The sequence below is a fragment of the Epargyreus clarus genome, unplaced genomic scaffold, assembly GCF_041222505.1.
Source record: "Epargyreus clarus isolate Ecla_fem2 unplaced genomic scaffold, WU_Ecla_fem_2.2 ptg000014l, whole genome shotgun sequence".
Lineage (NCBI taxonomy): Eukaryota > Metazoa > Arthropoda > Insecta > Lepidoptera > Hesperiidae > Epargyreus > Epargyreus clarus.
Genome location: NW_027332222.1, coordinates 10226798 through 10246325, shown reverse-complemented (window position 1 = coordinate 10246325; position 19528 = coordinate 10226798). Strand labels below are relative to the sequence as shown.

The window sequence follows — 19528 nt, the reverse complement described above, 5'->3', positions numbered from 1 at the left end:
ATAAAATAAATTTAGTACCTCGTAGTTCAACCGTTTGTAGACAAAATAAATTGCGGTTGTTGGCTCGTAACGACCACACACTGCGGAAACCGTTAGTGGCAAGAATAAATCGTGGTTGTCAGCCGCGCCCGTGGGACCGAGCAAAACTTTGTGTAAAGTGCCTAACTTCAACTTCAATATTTTACTGCAAGCCTGCCAGGCGAATTCAACGAGTTTTTCACTAATGTTCCGCATTATGAAAAAAATAAAGCACCGCATTATTGTATGAAGGATATTTTATGTAATAAGTGTTTCAGATTACGTTCAACATCGTAAAATATGTTTGGAATGCTAATGAATAATAATTATCTTTTATCTGGCATTTATAATCAATATACATATCTACATGACGAAATGTTAACCTCACCGTTAGTTCTGTTACTAAGTTATCTACTTGTATTACATACTTGTAGATAACCACACTGCTGAGATCTTTGTAAAAACATAATTCATGATTATAAAGAATAACATTAAAATCTAGTATTAACTTACCTGCATTCAACTGACGCATTTAATGAAAGTTGTTTTTTTAATATAAAACTATTTAGTAGTTTATATACCGAAGCTAATATAAAATTTATACTTTTCGAATTGAAAATGTAATGAAATTGTAGGTATAAAAAGCTGCAGTAATCTACCTACAGGAAAATCTGTTGTAACTGTTGAGACAGGACACTTCTTATGAAACTCCGCTATGCACAATTACTTACGTGAAGACCAAGTTAATATTGGTAGCGCTATATTATTTTGGCATTTGAGAGCACGAAGCCACAGGCAGTCACTAATGTTTTGTTAAGTGCTTTTTCTTATCCATGCATTGCGTGCACCTGTGGCGTTTAAAATGCTCATAGAATGTTAAATGAGCCCTTGATGGTTACAACAGCGCTTTATCGCTTCTGTTAACAATTCGAGGTCCCCTGATGTCAACTCGACAGGGTTCTTTACTTGCTCACTAGATATCTCGAGTGGCGAAATGTAACTAAGTACTTAATATCGATAGCAGACGAGTTTTAGATTAAATATTTATCTAATTAGGTGATCGATAGTCAGAAACCATTGTTCATAGTATGAACCAAGAATCTTAAAAAGCCTCGAAGACAGGATGAGCCTCGCAGTGCGGTTTTGGTGGTAGATGGTGTACCTAGCTTTTGTGTTGTTCATGAACACCATTGTACAAACAAAACTTAAAATGTATTTTAACATTTTTGTTGCCCTAACGTTTGTCGTAGTTTGTAATGCCGCACCTTTATCGGAGGAGAGGAATCTCTTTAATTATGATGGTAAATATAGTTTTTTATACATCACAAATATTTTCTTGATTAAAATAATCAAAACAAGAATCGATGACGAGATATAAAAAAATACCTAAGTGGGCCCGACATAAAAAGTGATTAGTAGGTATTAATATATTAGGTATTATGATAGTGTTTAAAATAGTTCCTACTGTAAACATTTCTCTTATAATTAATTGAAATGTAGGTCCGTATACCTACTAGGTTACAGGTATCTAATGTAGGTATAACATATTTTATGCACTTGAGCACTCCGCGTGAAAGTGATAGAGTTGTTCGTGACGAGCAAACACCGTTAGCGGACTTGTGGTCTTTGAATCGAAAGTGGCTACTAGGCATGGTTTCATTGATAACAATCACAAAATACAGGTGTCGGTAATAAGTACAGCAGAAACCGTTATATACCTATATACCTACGTACATACTTTAAAAATGCTTTAAAAAATAAAATATTTTTTATTATTTTTTTTTGACATCCCAGACAGTAGGTAGTACCTAACTTTTGTAGAACATGAGAGTAGCTATATTTTTACTGCTTTAACTGAAACCCTCATTAGATCCCACAGCTGGTCTGGCTCCCCGACTGCTAGAATTATTAGGTACCTAATGACGACTTAACTTGCCCTTGAAAGCAGGGAAACGAGCATACATTTTGTCACTAGCGGTCAGCGGACATCCATCTAACATCCGACGGCACCGATGTTACCTTACTAGGTCGGTTGAGGTCTCGGTTTAAAATTGCAATAGTCTGCAATTTGAAATTGTAAATATTTAAAAGAAATTTGTGCACGTGTGATTTTTATTTTTTAATTACATATATAAACCTGCCTATTAGGTATATATTTTTAGGGATAGAAGATAAATTATATTGTTGATAATATTCTAACCTAATGCTCTTTGTCATAACTTTTCTAAAGGTTCAAGTGTAGAGACGGAACTAGGGGAACACTTCGAAGGAGACATGGTGCTGTCGCCAGAGCAGAAGCAACTCATCCGCGCCGCGGAGGTGGCGCGCAACGGGCTGCGAGGCGGCGCTAAACGCTGGCCAGAGAAGACCGTTGTATATCATATTGATGAAGACGATTTCGGTTTGTTTCTTTTTTTATAATTATACTTAAACGATGAAGCAGACGGGCTACCTGATGGAAACCAGTCACCGTCGCCTATGGACATTTGCAACACAAGAGAAGTCGCCAATGCATCGACGGCTTTGGAGGAGATCTCTTTTTACACCTTTTTTGAAGAGCTTTCTAATAAATGTAATTGTTAAAATAATTTTATTAGGTGGTAAGCCGCGTGTTCGTCTACCAAACTGTTAATTTGTCCGTATGCCATTTTATTTGGCGACTTACGGTCTTATTCATAAAAAGTTATAGCACACTTATAACGTTGCTATAGTACGATTGTCAAAAAGTGTTATTCATAAACGCATTTTAGGCACTAAACCGTTCTATAAACCTTCTATAACTTATAGAGGCCAGAACCCTACTATAACAGTGCTATAAGGCAAATATGGCCGACTCTCAACAGCTGATTCGTGATTACTAACCTAATTTGACAATACGTTTTTAATAAATTATGTCAATGTCCATTTTGTATACAAACTTGAAATAATTTATTTTAATATCCGATAAATAACATTATTATATCACTATTTCAAATTACAATGCAAATTTTACAAAGCTTAGATTATTAAAAATCTAGAAAACCGTCCACTTCGAAGAACATTGCACCAAAGAGTGATCTGTTTTCATTAGACTATAGGAAGCGTTATCGCTTTAATAAATCGACAGTAAATTTTATAATTGATCTCGTACGTAATGATCGTAAATTAGATCGCAGAGGTCCTGGTACACCTTCTGAAATACAGGGTTTACTGCCATAAGATATTGCGAATGTTTACAAAACGAAACTTAATTGAATTTAACTTTATATAATTATATCAATATTACATAAAACATTAATATCCAACCAATTTTCACTCCTTTATCTTTTAACAACTTTTGCTTAACATCCCATTTTAACAAATAAAATATTTTTAAATTACCGCGAATTTACAAATACAATGACATTGACATGTGATTTGGTTTTATCGACAACCCATTGACAAGAATGTCAAGACAGAATATTTTTTAGTACGAAATAATGTCATTTAATGATGTTTATCTATGGATATTCGTCAATTTGTTCGCCGAACTTCACTATAATGGCAACATTTTCATTTATAGTTGACTTTAGCGACACATTAGTTATAGAAGGTTTATGGAACGTTTATGAATAAGCAATTTTATAGAACGTTTTATAAGCTTATTGAACACTTTAACTAATGAGTGCTTAAAACCTTCTATAAGCATTTTTTATGAATAAGACCGTTAAAATATAGATGAAAATGTGACCGGAGTTTTGTCCTGTGAATCTAAAAAATGGTGTAGAGCAAATACGAAAACAGATCAGCGGTAGTAAATCGTCGGTCGACGCATTTTTGTTCTTAAAAAAAGCTGTCTCAATAGTTCGTCAAAAATAACATTGACGTATCAAAAGTATCATTTTATTAACTAAATAAATGGTGAAATTAGTATGCGCTTCTAAATACGTAAAAAACCGCTTCATCTTATTCTCATTGACTAGAATGGTAATCTACTAAATTGCATTCTGGAAGGTGTTTGTATTTTTAATAAATTATTGATAAGAGCTTCACCGACTTTCGAACGACTGCCGTCTTACATAACTATTTACATCATTCAGATGACGAACAAATCAAGATGATTGAAGAGGGGATGGCGGACATAGCGAACAAGTCGTGCATTAAATTTCGCGCGCGAAAAGATGAGGAGCATGCAGTTATGATAAAGGTTACTTTTTTAATATTTGTAGGTTTCCGCTTGACTTCAATATCAACAGTGATAAGTCAGGTGCGGTCTAGGGTGTATCATTCTTGCCTAGGAGACCCCTAATTAATTCGTAAGATTTAAGTGATATGACATACTGTTAATAACTTTACCTAATATAGGTAACCCACCTAATTTATTTGTTAGCTTTACTAATTACACTGTTCAAGCAAATTATAACGCAATGAGCTAAAATTATAGAAATTTATACTTTATTAGGAAATTTATGAAAATTATAAGTTGGATTTTAATCCTATCTAGCGTTGATGTCCATGGCTGGCAGCAGTGACTTTATAATAGATGGCCAGCAATTTTACATGCTTAACTAAAACAAAAAGCGAAAAATAAAAGTACTTCTCTCTAGCCTACCGACTTAATAATAAAATTAATGTATAAGAAGAAACAATGGCAAATAAATATTGAAATTTCTATTCTTGTTTGACGCCCAAACAAGTTTTTGTGAGTAGGACAATATCCTGCGAGAAGATTGGAAAACGTAACGGTTCACTTAACCGACCACTTTCTGAATGTTTATGTAATTTTGACAGCCACCAATGCAAAACCAGTTCAATAAATACGATTTTGTTTTTTTTTCCTTCCCACTTTATCGTAATTGAAATGAGTATGGTTACATATATATTGACATTATGTTTAGTGAAGCACCTTAGGCACTTGAAACCAGCTAATCCTTTTAGAAAAACTATTCACGTTTAGGCAACTAATCTATGCGTTTAGGTTTCACATTTAATATATGTATTAGCTGCAGACGAAACGAACGTTTAATCTGATATCCTCTATCCATCTAATATTATTTTATGTGACAGGGATCAGCCAATGGATGTTTTTCAAACGTAGGGTATAGCACTGAAGAAGATGATGGAGAGGTCCACCAGGTTCTAAACCTAGCCAAGGGTTGCTTCAAACATGGCACAGTCGTACATGAGATGCTGCACACCTTAGGGTTCTATCACATGCAAAGTACTTACGATAGAGACAATTTTGTGGAAATTGTCTGGGAGAATATTAAATCAGGTAATAATCGTGACTTCCATAGTCCATTTAAAATTACTGAAGAAATTGTAATACTAGGTCAAACAGAAAAAAGTTAAAACAGTGATCAATGTTCATTGTTTCAAAATCAAGTAGTTCTTGAACTACATAGTTACAGTTAAATGATGTAAATATTAGGTAAAGTTAGTTTCTATTTTTCTTATAACCTTAAACTAGAATTATTATGTCAGGTACCGAGCACAACTTTGCGAAGTACACAAACGACACTGTGACAGACTTCGGTGTTTCTTACGATTACGACAGCGTGATGCATTACCCGGAGACGGCGTTCTCCAAGAATGGAAACAGAACTATCATTCCACTTCAGGTAGGTTTAAGAAATTCATTGATCAAAGCATCAATTGCTTTCTTCGTCAATGAATTACAAATTCTAATTTGTCAACAACTCCTGTTTAGCGAATAGCGAATAGCCCATATTCAATCGAAATGATTAATATATAACATAACTTGATGTGAACTGTGGCTAATTTCGAAATTACCGCAAAATTATTTTTACAGGAAAATGTAAAAATCGGACAGAGAAATGGACTATCAGAGAGAGATATTCTAAAGCTGAATAAGATGTACTGTGAAGAAAGTGAAGAAAACAGACAGCGAAAATAAATGAAATAATTGAACACTTTATGCGTTTTTGATGGTTCTCTATTATACAAATTATATTATTAAACTATCTTTCTTAAAATTGATTATGGTTTTATAAGGACTCCCTACACGTCTTGGCTTAATTTGATTTAATTTGATTACAGATTAAGCTAACTATACTATAGGGTAAGTAAAAATATATGAAGCAATCTGAAAAGTAACTGAAAAGTTAAGTTTTTATGTCAAATCTTACAAGTGTAACAAAAACATCTCTTTTGCGTAATAAAATGTAACAATCACAAGCCTTAGTGTAACAAATAAATACGGCTTTAGCTATTGTGTACTTTTTCGGATTTAACTACTATTAAACAGCAAATTGAATCTTTGACATTATATAAACTGCCTTATTTCTGGCTTTTCTTATATCAATGTTGCAGAATTTAACAGCACTTGTACAATCTTTACAGATTCTTGTTTTCTTGTAGCTATTTGGACATTATTGCGTTTCTTCTAAGATTTTCGTTTGAGATGCACGTCATCTACAGTTTTCGACAGTATAGCGAATAATCTAATTATTACATGTATGAGTAAATTCTAAATTAACAAACAAATTGTAATACAACTTTTAGCCTTCGAATTGCCACTACAGCGATTTAGTCACGCCAACAACGGTATATTGTTTTTTTGTGACAAAATCACCTGTACAATCACAAAATTAGGCCACCGAAGGTTTCGTGGTTGAAAAATGGAATTACTGACATCATGCCATTATTAAATGGTGGAATAACTCGAGCAGTAAATTTAGCAATTTTTTCTCGCACCGTTTGGTAAAGGGACGCTCGTTGCTGTCACCGGCGCGGGCGCTGTCGCAAGACAGTCTCAAGCAGTTGCGGGCACATTGCTTGTGAAATGGTCGTATCTAAAGCTATATTAATTCCCGTGCCGCACCAATGGGTTTTGTTCGGAAAAAACTTCGCGGTAACACGCAAAAATTTTCAAAGTACATTTCTTTTTCATTGAATGCAGTCCACTATGTGATTGTGATGATTTCGATATGACGTTCATTGACTAATGCCGCTTGAGTTTGATTATTAATCGAGTTCAATTAATTTAAATTTACAATAATATTATTTTTAAAATTTTGACAATGAAGGGTCATTATTTAGTGATATTAGTTAGTATTTGTGTCGTTAAGTGTTTAGCTATGTCTCACAGTGAATTAGAGGATTTTAGTAATTTTCTTGAAACGACTGCGCAGTTGGACTTAAATGTAAAAAGTGAGTATTGCATTTTTTTTATATATTTAAAATTTTACTGTTAATAAGTTTTTTAAAGTACCTTAAATATTTAACTTGTAACCTTTTATTCTGCATTTCATTTGTAGTTATTTAAAAGCAGTGCGGTAAGAAAGAAATCCCAAAAAATACTAGCATATATTTTTCAACATCAACAAAAATAAATTTGGTAAAAGCACTGTTCAAAAATTAAGATATAATCAAATAGATTTTGTTTTCCACGAATAATTTTCTGGAAAAATGGACCACGAAAATATGTTGCCGTTTCATATTTTTGTAGTCATAAAAAATATTAATACGTTTTTTATAGTTATCGTCTATAAACTAAGAAGGATTTGTATAAAATTTTAAATTTTATAAATTGTGTCTATTTACCTGTCGTTTAAGGATAATTTTAATAATTATTGAAGTCGCGAACTTGTATGTAAGCACCCGCATAATGATTGTAATAATCAAGCTAAACGAAAGTTGCGCAAAAATTCATAATTTATTAAGTTTGTGCATAACTTGCGAATTTTCCTAATTTCTCAGATAGGTACGTATCTAGGTCGACATACATTTTATACTATCATAAACTTCACATAAAACGAAAATTGTAAGAATTTTTCATAGGTAAATTTTGTTATAGGTTCATTATGAGTTTTAAATGGGCAAGGCGTCGTTATACCTGGAGCATGTAAATTATTATATTTTTTAAATGTATTCCTTTTATTACATTTGTCTATACAAGAAAGATGTTTTACGTTACAGGCAAGGGCCCCGATGACGAAGAAGATGAAAACGAGCCCATATCAGATAACGCTTGGGAAGAAAGTGGCAAATTTGAAGGAGATCTCATATTAAACGAAAGACAAAGACGTCTACTTGTTGCTGATATTGCTGAAGGATTGTCTAGAAACGGACTTATAGACAGTACAAAGCGCTGGCCTAACAATGAAGTCATATATTATATTCAAAAAGAACACTTCTGTAAGTATTGAGTTACTATTTAAATAAGCAAGTATAGACAGTTTCTGCGATAAATATACTAAATTAGTTAGTGATCGTATTTGAAAGTGGTAGCTAATAGTGCAAGAATCTTAACTAGGTAGGTGTTATAAGCATTAAGTATTATTCATGGCTTGTAGCAATACATGTGCTACTGCATTGTTTGAGGGTGTAGGTGCTTGGTCGGTAGCAAGCACTAGAATAACAATCTACCTATCGCTTAGTTTTCCAGGGATATATTTAGGACAAGTCATATGTGATGTTTATCATCCTTAACAATAATACGTATACAGAGTGAATAAGGATGACGAAATCCGGAAGTATAAGAAAAATGAAGAAGTTATGGGGCTGATTTTATATTTTCGGACTTGGTCGACCACACACTCGGAAAATTCACACTGGATAGTAACGTTATTAACAAAGATGTCTATAAATATCACATATGGTCTGAAAAATCCAGCAGAACTGAACAGCTTGAATGACTTTGATCTGTTGTACTATTTAGTTCTACTAGTAGAATAAACTGAAACAAAATCGAGCAAAAGGGCGCTGAAAGACAATATCGGCCAAATGATGAAGGACGGCCAAGATGTTTCTAAAGACATGAAATGTCGAATAATGATAAGTAGTTATGTAACAATTAAAATAGATTAACAGAGAAAAAAATAAAAACGCAGTGATAGCCTAGTGGTTAAGAAATCGGCCTCTCGATCGAGGGGTCCGAGGTTCAAATCCCAGGCCAGCACCTCTGATTTTCAAAGTTATGTGCGTATTAGAAATTGATTATCACTTTCTAAACGGTGAAGGAAAACATCGTGAGGAAACCTGCATACCTGAGAGATTTATAAAAAAAAAATCTCAAAGGCATGTGAAGTCTACCAATACGCACTTGGCCAGCGCGGTGGACTATGGCTTAATCCTTCTCATTCTGAGAAGAGACCCGTGCCCAGCAGTGGGACAGTAATGGGTTGTTGATGATGATGATGATAATGAACAGAGAAAAAACAGATTAACAGAGAAAAATCTATTCGTTCTATTAATATCACGAACAAGAAGATATATTATCCAGTTTGTTCTAAACAAAAATCATCAAGCATGCAAATTTATGCAATTAACTACAACTATTGAATTAAAACAAAAAAATAAAAATATTATTAAAAACATCAAGGTAAGACTTCATTTAAGGGAGACTAATTTTTGTGTTTCTTTCCGACAATTCTGTTATGTTTGCTCAAAGAGTATTCAAGATGTTTTTTTTTTAAATCTTAAAATCTAAAATTATTAACATAGGTATCTCAAGCTTTCATTTGCACATTTTTTTAGAATCTATTTTGCAAAAAATACACTACACTCATGAAAATTGTATTTTGTTGTGATCCATTAATAATTTTGCGTCGCACATTATAATCAGTAGAACAGATTGAAATCAAAAACAGTTTATTTTCATAAGTAGTAGAACTAAATAGTAGAACAGATTCGAATTTATCCATGACTTTGCTATTAGCGTATCTAACATGAATGAAAGATAAAGATCAAAATAATAATATGCTAAAGTCGCAAAATAATGTAATAAATTTATTAAATCCGAAGCTAATTAAAGTATCGTTACAAAGCACATATTTAAATATAACTATTTTATATTATTTTTCTAATACTAAAATCTACTTATTAAAAATCTAAACATTTATCTGTTAATTTATTTTCTGGAGTTATAATATAGAAAAAAATATATTTTTAGCCAGCGCACAAGTACGAGCTATCCTGGCAGGGATGGAAGATCTAGCCCAAGCATCTTGCGTCAGATTTACGCCATACAGAAAAGGGGATCGTGATGCTGTCGTCATACAGGTAAATTGGTATTATTTCTATTGTCCATATTTTATTTCAGGTACACTAATTATACAGTTCCACTACATTTGCGAATATGCACAGGCACCCTGTGTACATCGTATCCGGTTATTATACCCCTTTGGTTATTACATCCCACACTATGTAGGCGACCTCTCCCAAGGCGCGGCCATGAGCCCCTATCTTTTGGATTTCGTTTTATTCAAAATAGATATAAAAAATTTGTTCTCCAAATTGGAATTATCTTGCAATATAAGATCCAATTCGTATAAGTAGATGAAAAGTGTGGTAAGAGAGACATAGGTAGATGTACGAGCGTACCGACATAGTCCTAAAGGGTAGCAGCGCATCTGTGGTCGACTTACGGCTGGGCTCTAATCTTACCTGGCGTTGAGTACCCACCCATAGTATAGTTGAGTAGCCACCCATGGATATCTGATCCATGGGTGGCAGCAGCCACTAACTATCAAGTAGGTTGCGTGCTCGTTTGCTACTTCTATATTATAAAAAAGCTATCCCTGTTTCATGACTCTGATCTTCCCTTTCGATTCTTTCAATCTTATATTTCTTTCAGGGCAGCAGACGTGGTTGTTTTTCGCAAGTAGGGTACCAAGGCGGGTATCAAGTTCTGAACCTGTCAGGGCGGCACCCCGTTGGCCGAGGATGTTTCCGCCACGGTACTGTTGTACACGAATTCCTCCATGCCCTGGGATTCTACCACATGCAAAGCAGTCCCGACAGAGACGACTATATTGACGTGGTCTGGCAAAACATTATCCAACGTAAGAAATTTCATAATAGCAATAAATTAGCAAATTGTTCATATCTTTCATATCCGTATTGTTGCTATAAACGATACGATTACTATTTTTATTGTTATCCGCGTTGCAAATTTTGTAATGATTATGAAAGATCTGTAATTAAGATACAGTAACTAGGTTATAACAGTGTGTGTAATTCATAACTATCGTGTCTAACTCTTCACGTTACCGGCATATTTTTAATGTGTAAATGTCGAATAGGTGCAACCGTACATAGGTACATATTAGGTACTTGTTTTGTATTCTATTGTCAAATGTGACGTCATTGGTAAGTTGTGCTTAGGTAATGGATACCTCCAATATTTTTTTAACCTGAGCGTTTGAACTATTTTTATTTTGTATGTGCAGTAAATAAATATTCGGAATGATTAGTAGGTAATCTGTGTTTAGAATTCAAACTGAAATATTCTTTGAATAAAATTTTGATTTTATTGTTTTTCAGGGGCGCGCCATAATTTCCGGAAATACAATTCTCTAGTTGTCACAGATTTTGGCGTCGGCTATGACTACGAAAGTGTTCTACATTACAGTAGAAAAGCGTTTTCATCAAATGGCCAAGACACTCTTATACCTAAGCAGGTGACTGGTTTTATTATTTTACGTCGTAACTAATTCGTATACGTCATCGTATATTTCATACATGTACTTTTTATTGTTTTAGAGAGGTGCGCAAATCGGACAAAGAGTAGGTTTGTCTCAAAAGGATATTTTAAAATTAAATAAGATGTATTGTGATGCCGACTCCAACGACTCCAGCAACTCCGATGAAGGCACCACGGCAAAGAAACCAGTAACAAACAAGAAAGTCTCCAGAAATAAACCGTTCGATGGCCATGGAATTGGATACCATAAAGGTAAAACCGTGGTTATTAAATTAAAACCCACGGTAGAATTGTATAGATTGCCCACTTTGCCGAAATTTCAAATGTTTGATTATTTTAGTAAAGCCCCGCAAGCACTGCCGCCGACACTTATTGAAAGAAACGGAAACAGAAAGGAAATGATATTTGTATCGAGTACATCAGCAAATCTAGAAGAGTACTTTACACCTACAACAAGTAAACCGTTAATGGAGAGCGTCCAGGACGACGGAAATTACAACAATAAAATGATAAATCTTGCCACATTACCTGTTGAAGCAATACCCACGATTAATATTGGAGGTCCATCGATTTCACATCAAAGAGAATTAAATGAATTTTCAGAAGCATTAAAGACACATGAAAAATCTTCTGATATAATGCTACCTCGGGCTTTCCCGACTTTTGCAGATTTTAATATGGATTATGGTAAATACTACAGTCCAGAAATTAAACACGAAAAAGATTCTGAAATTATTAAGGTCGATAAATTGTTCAATTCAGCCGAATTGCAACCAAAAAATACGCCTTATGATTCCAGAGAGCGTTCTCATTTAGACAAAAGCATTGAGGAATTTCCGTTTTACCCAAAAAAAACAATTGGGCTACATCAAAATAAACAAGCACAAATATTTGCTTCCTTATTACCTCAGAAATATACTTCATCGGTGGAAGATGAATCCAGAAAAAGCTATCCATTAACTTATTATTATGATCAAAATGAATCAGATATGCCGGAGTATCAATCTCCTTTGAAACAATTACATCATGAATTTAACAATAATAATACCAAAGTTGGGGAGTATAATTTATTAAATAATGATGTTCCTTTAAACGAAGACTGGTATACCAAAAACCAGTTTAAACAAAATCCTAATAGAAATTATGACAAGGAGTCATACACACTTGATCCAGAAGGAAGAGAAAAAAATCGTAATCTTGAAAGGCCGCCAACAGTTTATTACGCTATTCCTGAAAATCTATATAATTCAAACAATAAAAAGCCTTATTCATTATTTGGGGCTTTAGTACCATTGACGCACAATTGGTATAATAAAGACAGTTCTGAACATAGATCATCACAACCGGTTTACTTTGATGAACCTAGTTGATAATTGGTAAAAGAGGGTTGATTTTTTACAAATCACCAAAACGATATTTATAAGATTAGCAATAAACGGGAATTTAAACGTTAAGAGCAATTTACTTCTAGTGCGATCCTAGAGATACAGTTTAAAACTATTTCAGACAATGAAATAGTAAAATTATTGGTAGGATTGCTGTAATGTATTATTAGTTATATACATTGTTGTGTTATTTAATTATTGGAATTACAATTAATTAAAATTAAGATATTATATTCAGTATTAGTACAAATACGTATTGGTTTTATTTATTTCTTAAAATGTATGGAATTGAAACTAAAGTAAATAACGCCTTTGTACAATTTTCACCTCAAACATATTTAAGTCTTTGAACATATTATAATTAAGATAGAATATATACACTGTACCTTTACACAATTAAAAACACTCAAAACAAGAACGTCCATGAGATATTAATATCCGATAGTAACATTAGTAAATAATATTTAAGCTTCATATTTTGCGGTGCTAGAGCTCTTCGTAGTGCGACTGCTGTGGAGCTACCTGCAGGCGCTTTAGAAGAATTTATTAAACTGTCTGCCTCTGATAATTTTCTCTGAGGCCTCTGGGTAATCGTCTTTATTTGTCTTAAATACATATAATTTAACGCTATCGTTTAGTTTGTCTTTATGAAATGTTTAGGGCTTGTTTCTATCGAGTAGTAGTCTTCTTCCACAAACTACGTCCTCGGTCGAAGGTGGCAGACTACTTCCTTCTTTTACTACTGCCATCTACCGAAACCGATTCAGCGATTGCAATTTGCCGAGAGCGCTGTTGGCTAGTAACAGAGAAGATCGGTCGACCCTCGATGGATGGAATTCGCTTGTCTATCTGATGTAAATCAGCCCTTACATGCTCTCCGATTACAGAGAAACAGCCCTCGGATGTATTTGGTGCTAGACACAATAATTCTCTGTCCATTGTCCACGGGATGCAGATTATTCATGTCAAAGGATTATTAGAAGGGGAGTCCACGATGCTAAATGTGTTTGTACTCGAGTGCAGATTGTACTCGTCCAAACCTATATTGAAAGTACTCGTCGTTGTTCGGCGAACCAAAGGCCCACATTACAAAATATTATTTCCACCCCTTTTATAACTTTGTCAGTACAAACAGTTATAATTTTACATAAATAATTTATTACTGACACAGGATATTAAATAGAAGCGTACTGAATATTTTTTGATTTATCTTGAACGCAGCTTTAAGTACCACAAAACGTGAAATAAATGAAATAATGACACTGACAGTTGTCAGTGTGACAATTACTCATCAATGTTGTCTTTTCTTTGATAATGATAAAAATACAAAGTGAATTGTTTAGTGAATTTAGTTAGTCATTAGCACTTGTGAAATGATTGTTAATAGTCGGTGACGTAAACGTATTTTCCATTTTATTATAAATTATATGTTCAATTTTTCGTTTAATGGGCTGTGCTGTATCAAATGTTCACCGGGCAACGATGTCTCTACTTAGTAGAAGCACTCAGGATCAACGTGACGCAAGAATTAAATTAGACAGGAAACTGTATATTGCGAAGGAGTCTCCGGAACCCGACTTCGATTTGTCAGACTGTCAGCTCAGAACTTTGCCGCCCGGTATATTCTCTATATGTAAGGTATATAGAAAAGAGAATTTATATCTCCATAATAATCGATTGCAATCTCTCGAAGAAGGCGGACAGTTATCTGATTTATATCTATTAAAAGTCCTCAACTTGAGTTGCAATAAATTTTCGTACTTGTCAAATAACTTTAGATATTTGGTAAACCTGACTGAATTATATTTACAAGAAAATTTGCTTGAAAATTTACCAGAAGCAATACAGTATCTACACTGCCTACAGATTTTAGACGTATCCAAGAACAAATTAAAATGCTTGTCACCATCTATTGGAAGTCTAAAATGCCTTAGAAAGTTAAACATTACAGGTAATAAAGACTTAACAAAGTTGTGTCCAGAACTATGTTTAGCTGCTAATCTCGTGTATATTGAATTAGATGGTCATAGATTCTCATTTCCACCTGATGAAATATCAAGTTCTAGTACTGCAGAAATAATGAAATTTTTGTGCAATCACATGAATGTGGATTATACTCCGCCTGGCCCAGATGATTCACCCTTGTCTCCGACACAAGATCCAAATGTTGTACACAATCCATTTATGAGGCGGAATACAATTACTTGGGAGGAACAGGAAGCTGCTATAATAGAACAAGAAAACAAAATACATAAAGCTAATCAAGAACAGAGAGAAAAGTTTTTAAGTCAAGTTTTACAGGGACAGCTTATTTTGGACAATGAAATAGCTAAAGTTCATGAATGTAAAGATATAGAGCGGCAAAAACTATTAAAAGACATACAGGATGATGAAAAAGAGATTGAAAGTTTGATTACAAACTTCATGAGATCTGATCGTCTGCAACCAGAAGTTGTTCAGCAGCAGCTCGCTCATGAACAAGCTGAACATGACCGCTTGCTAGACATTGCAAGACAAAACTATGATAATGTGAAAAAATCTGATATCCTTAAGGCCATGGAATCCCTTATTGAGGAAGACTATTCTGTTCAATATTCACAGCAACATTATAAGGACCATTTAAATAACATGAAACAAAGTGTTCTCATGCAGGAATCTGAGGGATCAATGAAACTGGCAGCTTTTTTAAATGCAAAGGATGTGTCTCGGACTGTTTTAGTTCAGCAGCTTTTAGAGGATCAAGATGTTCAGAAAGCCATGGTTTCGTCTTTGCTCGATAGAGTTGATGCAAGAAGTTGGAGTCTCAATCAAGAAATAGCACTAATATCTTCACATCTAGCTAGGCTCAGTATGATTGAACAAGAGAAGAAGAAAATGCATATAACATTTAATTACAATGAGCTGTTGGATCAAAGAGTGCAGTTAGTAAATCTTTTAGATGATCTTCTACAGCAAAGAAGTAAAAGGAGAAAACAGTTGATAGATACACTGAAAGAAGCTGAGGCTGAGGCAGACATGAAGAATGATTTCTGGCTTAAGAGTTACCAGAAGTTAATAGACTCAGCACCAAAGAACTTGCTCAACATTGGAAAATCATTGGACCCACTGCTTGCAAATTATCTCTTGCAGGAGGGAGTTATACATTGTTTGCCATTTTTGGTATCATTCCTATTCTCAGGTGTGGCTCTAATAAATGTTACGAGTAAGGACTTGAAAGAAAGTGGCGTATCATTAGCTGCAGATAGGGATGGAATTTTAAGAGCAATAAATCTTTATGTGGGAACAAAAACAGATAATCACAACACACAAGTAACAGAGCTTAATGAAAAACAGTCTGGCCCCAGTGCTCCACCGGTGGAAGATGAACAAGCCTGTACTGGAGTGCTGAGTCCAGATGATGCTGGGAATACTTCAGAAGCTGAATGTGTTATATGTATGGATCAGAAATCAGAAGTTGTTTTTGTGCCTTGCGGTCATATGTGTTGTTGTCAAAATTGTGCATATAAAGAGTTGGAATGTTGTCCGATGTGTCGGGGAGATATAGAGAGAACCATTAAAGTTCTAGTTGCTTGATTAATGTTCAATTTGTAAAAAGACACAAATTTCATGTACAATTTTTATGTATAATGCAAAAGTAAGCTCATCTTATTTTTAAACATGACACTTAATTGTATCATTGTGATAGTACAATCATCAAGCTATACTGTGTGATTTATAGACACACAGAAATTTTAAGCATATCTTTTCTTACATGTTTTTTTTATCAGAAATTCATGCCTTGGATTTTAACTCGGGCCTCTGGCACAGAGGGCCGAAATTTATAAAGGCCACTGATTTGCTTCAATGTACATAGTACATATATTAATATGGCAATGAGTAATAATTTGTTTCACTTATGTAAACTGCTCTGATTGTTGTGTGAGAATTTCTGATAATTGACACGACATTTATTATATGCTATATTCATGTCCATAAGATATTTCTACATATTAATTAATAAGGCCAAGACCTTAGAAAATGGAGACTGCTGTTATGGATCCCGTTTCACTTGTGGTTTTGCTTGCACATATAGTTTGTGTGATTATGTTATTGTGTGCACCACAAGTATTGTTACTTCATGTATAAATGTATAGAATCTAATGTTTAAAACAAAACACTTGCTTGTAAAGTGTCATATATAAGTATGAGTAATACATAAGATAGACATAATATTGGTAATTTATGTTTAGGTTCAAATGAATACACCACTGTAGAGTTACAAAAGCGATTTTACGAAATATAGTATTTGTTAAAAATAATAATAAACAATATGGGAGAGTAAAATTGTAATGTAGCTCTGAAGTGGTGTTTCATTTAATAATATGACATTATATTTAAGATGTCTGACTGAATATCACCACCATTTTAGCCTTATGATGTATGTGAAAAAGTACTGAAGTAAACAATAAAAGCAATATTATAGTCGATATGTCCATTTGGAAATTTTATTCTTTATGCTTATCTATTATTCGTAAATTCTTAGATAAACATGTAATCAACTGATAATGCACTAGTGACAAATAAGTAGGTAGGTATGTATCAAAGTAGGTATGTTTGTTAAAGAAAAAAATCCCAATTTGCCAATACATAAAATATCAATAAGAGACCTTAGCTCCCAAATGAATAATGCTAATTTATGGATTGTAGGGCGACAGATAGGACCGATAATATAAATTTATCTTAATTTGTTTTAATATTATTTGGATGCTAACTTTTATTTTTAAAATTGTATATAACTCTATCAATGTATGCATTGATAATGTTTTAAAGATATTTAATACAAAATAAATATTAGTCGGATCACATTCCTACTTACATGTTTTTTATGTGGTCTGTATGATTTAATCTTAGAATCTGCTAAACGGATTTGGAAGGAATTTATGGGGAGTAAAGATAAGCTTCATTTTTACCGAAAATACTTATGTCATATAAAATGCAACATTGCCAGGATGCACGAGGCGGAAGGTAGGTACAGCTGTAATATATTAAAAAAGCTAATTTTGAAAATAACGTTAAAGTGGGTGCCTTTAAAATATTATCGATGTTATCTGTGATCTGTTAACTATTGAAAGTATGTAAACATTAAATATTAGGAGCAATAATTAATTGCACAATTTATTTGAAGCCAGTGATTAAGAATCTTATTTGAATTTTTTTCTTTAGGTGTAAACCGATATTTATTTAATGTAGATTGGGTTTTGTTTTGGTAATTAATATTTCTTAAGTAGATACCTACCTACCGTACACATTATTTTTGATGACTCATTTTTGATTCATTTATGTCTTTCATGTGTTACAATAATAGTGGATATAAATAAAGTAAGATGCCATAAATATGTCATAGAAATAGTCGTAAAATGTGAAGTCGTATCCGTATAATATATTAGTCATATAATATATGCTGAAGAGGAATATATTGATCTGTGACGACTTGACATTATTTAAAAATAAGATTGTTGAGATTTAAATGATAAGGTAAAAGAATTGATAATTACAACAATTTACAAATCCGATTAAGTTGCTTCACAGTTATAATATTTTTCATTGATAACATAATAAATTTATTGATAGTTTTTTGTAATTTGTAACGTAGGTAATGTTTCGTTTTGAATGTGAAATTAGTATATTGTTTTATTGTTCTTATTTGTATTTATTATAATAGCAGTTACAGTAGGAAACTACTTAATTGTAATAATTTCAACTGTCTTCCTACTACGATTTAACAGTTAGTTCGAATGCCGAAAAATAGTATTTTTCGGCATTCGAACTAACTGTTGAATCGTAGTAGGAAAAAATACTATTTTTCGATTTTTTATCCAATTTATTTTATTTTTAGTATTTGTTGTCATAGCCACCACCGTTATGCATTCTCTGTAAATTTCAAGTGTCTATTTATTACGGTACAAGAGGTAGAGCCCTGTGACAGACGGACAGACAGCGGAGTCTTAGTAATAGTGTTCCGTTTAACCCTTACGGGTAGGTACGGGAACCTAAAAAACGGAAACGTTTGCCATTTGTAAAACTCATTCAAAAGGATTTTATCGTTCGATAATTTTAGTATACGTCGATTTTGTAAGTACATTGTAGAGTCCATTTCGTTGCTTATAGGTCACTATTTATTTATAGTTCATTAATTTTATGAGTGGAAAAATTTGCTCCAAATTCATTTGGCGTGTTAAGTGAAATTTTATACGTCTAGATTGTTGAATATACAAGTATCTGGTTTGTTTATCGCTCTGTGATTTTAATGTTTTAATTTATGTTTATTTTTTTTAAATATTAAATACTCACTATATTGTTGTGTTTAGCTTTCACAAAATGTGGACATATGTTAAAGTCGCATCGAATAGCGTGCCAGTCTAGCTCAAATATGCGAAGTATACAGTTATACAATATTGTATTATAAAGTTATAGTCGGTTTTAATATGTGTGTGACTTTGTGATATGCCCTGAGAATTTACGTATCAGTGACGCATCGGTCCTCATATACCTATGATATAAATAAATGCACGATACGAAGTGAAACAAAAATATCAGCATCATTATCCAAGACATTTATTTTTAAATAAAAATGTCTGTAGAACGAAATGAAATATAAAGTCCCGATAGCGTCGAGTCGATATGCGCACAAAGTCACTTTATTTAAACAAAGTTTTAACACATGTCACCGTGGTCACAT

At 33.3% G+C, this 19528-nt stretch overlaps 3 protein-coding genes across 4 annotated transcripts; all 3 read left to right on the top strand.

Moving 5' to 3' along the window:
* The first annotated feature begins 1499 nt into the window (after positions 1–1499).
* LOC140747535 (zinc metalloproteinase nas-7) lies at positions 1500–5929 on the top strand. Its single transcript, XM_073080044.1, has 5 exons — positions 1500–2419; positions 4077–4183; positions 5044–5251; positions 5461–5597; positions 5789–5929. Exons 1-5 carry the CDS (start codon positions 2293–2295, stop codon positions 5891–5893), a joined length of 684 nt encoding a protein of 227 aa, XP_072936145.1. The 5' UTR covers positions 1500–2292; the 3' UTR covers positions 5894–5929.
* Positions 5930–6446: 517 nt separating this feature from the next.
* Positions 6447–13006, top strand: LOC140747534 (seminal metalloprotease 1). 2 transcript variants are annotated; one of them, XM_073080043.1, is made up of 7 exons: positions 6447–7149; positions 7918–8136; positions 9893–10002; positions 10577–10784; positions 11266–11402; positions 11485–11677; positions 11766–11964. In XM_073080043.1, exons 1-7 carry the CDS (start codon positions 7020–7022, stop codon positions 11825–11827), a joined length of 1059 nt encoding a protein of 352 aa, XP_072936144.1. In that variant the 5' UTR covers positions 6447–7019; the 3' UTR covers positions 11828–11964. The 2 variants fall into 2 exon arrangements, with proteins under 2 accessions (XP_072936144.1, XP_072936143.1); XM_073080042.1 differs by having other exon boundaries at positions 11485–13006.
* A 1088-nt stretch (positions 13007–14094) lies between these two features.
* LOC140747533 (E3 ubiquitin-protein ligase LRSAM1) lies at positions 14095–18591 on the top strand. The gene has a single exon (XM_073080041.1). It carries the CDS (start codon positions 14257–14259, stop codon positions 16381–16383), a length of 2127 nt encoding a protein of 708 aa, XP_072936142.1. The 5' UTR covers positions 14095–14256; the 3' UTR covers positions 16384–18591.
* Positions 18592–19528: the final 937 nt, after the last annotated feature.

Coding starts and splice junctions, on each gene's coding strand:
- LOC140747535 (XM_073080044.1), top strand. CDS start 2,293: ATGGTGCTGTCGCCAGAGCAGAAGCAACTCATCCGCGCCGCGGAGGTG. Junction 2,420..4,076: donor TATTGATGAAGACGATTTCG/GTTTGTTTCTTT, acceptor TACATCATTCAG/ATGACGAACAAATCAAGATG. Junction 4,184..5,043: donor AGCATGCAGTTATGATAAAG/GTTACTTTTTTA, acceptor TTTATGTGACAG/GGATCAGCCAATGGATGTTT.
- LOC140747534 (XM_073080042.1), top strand. CDS start 7,020: ATGAAGGGTCATTATTTAGTGATATTAGTTAGTATTTGTGTCGTTAAG. Junction 10,003..10,576: donor GTGATGCTGTCGTCATACAG/GTAAATTGGTAT, acceptor TATTTCTTTCAG/GGCAGCAGACGTGGTTGTTT. Junction 10,785..11,265: donor CTGGCAAAACATTATCCAAC/GTAAGAAATTTC, acceptor ATTGTTTTTCAG/GGGCGCGCCATAATTTCCGG.
- LOC140747533 (XM_073080041.1), top strand. CDS start 14,257: ATGGGCTGTGCTGTATCAAATGTTCACCGGGCAACGATGTCTCTACTT.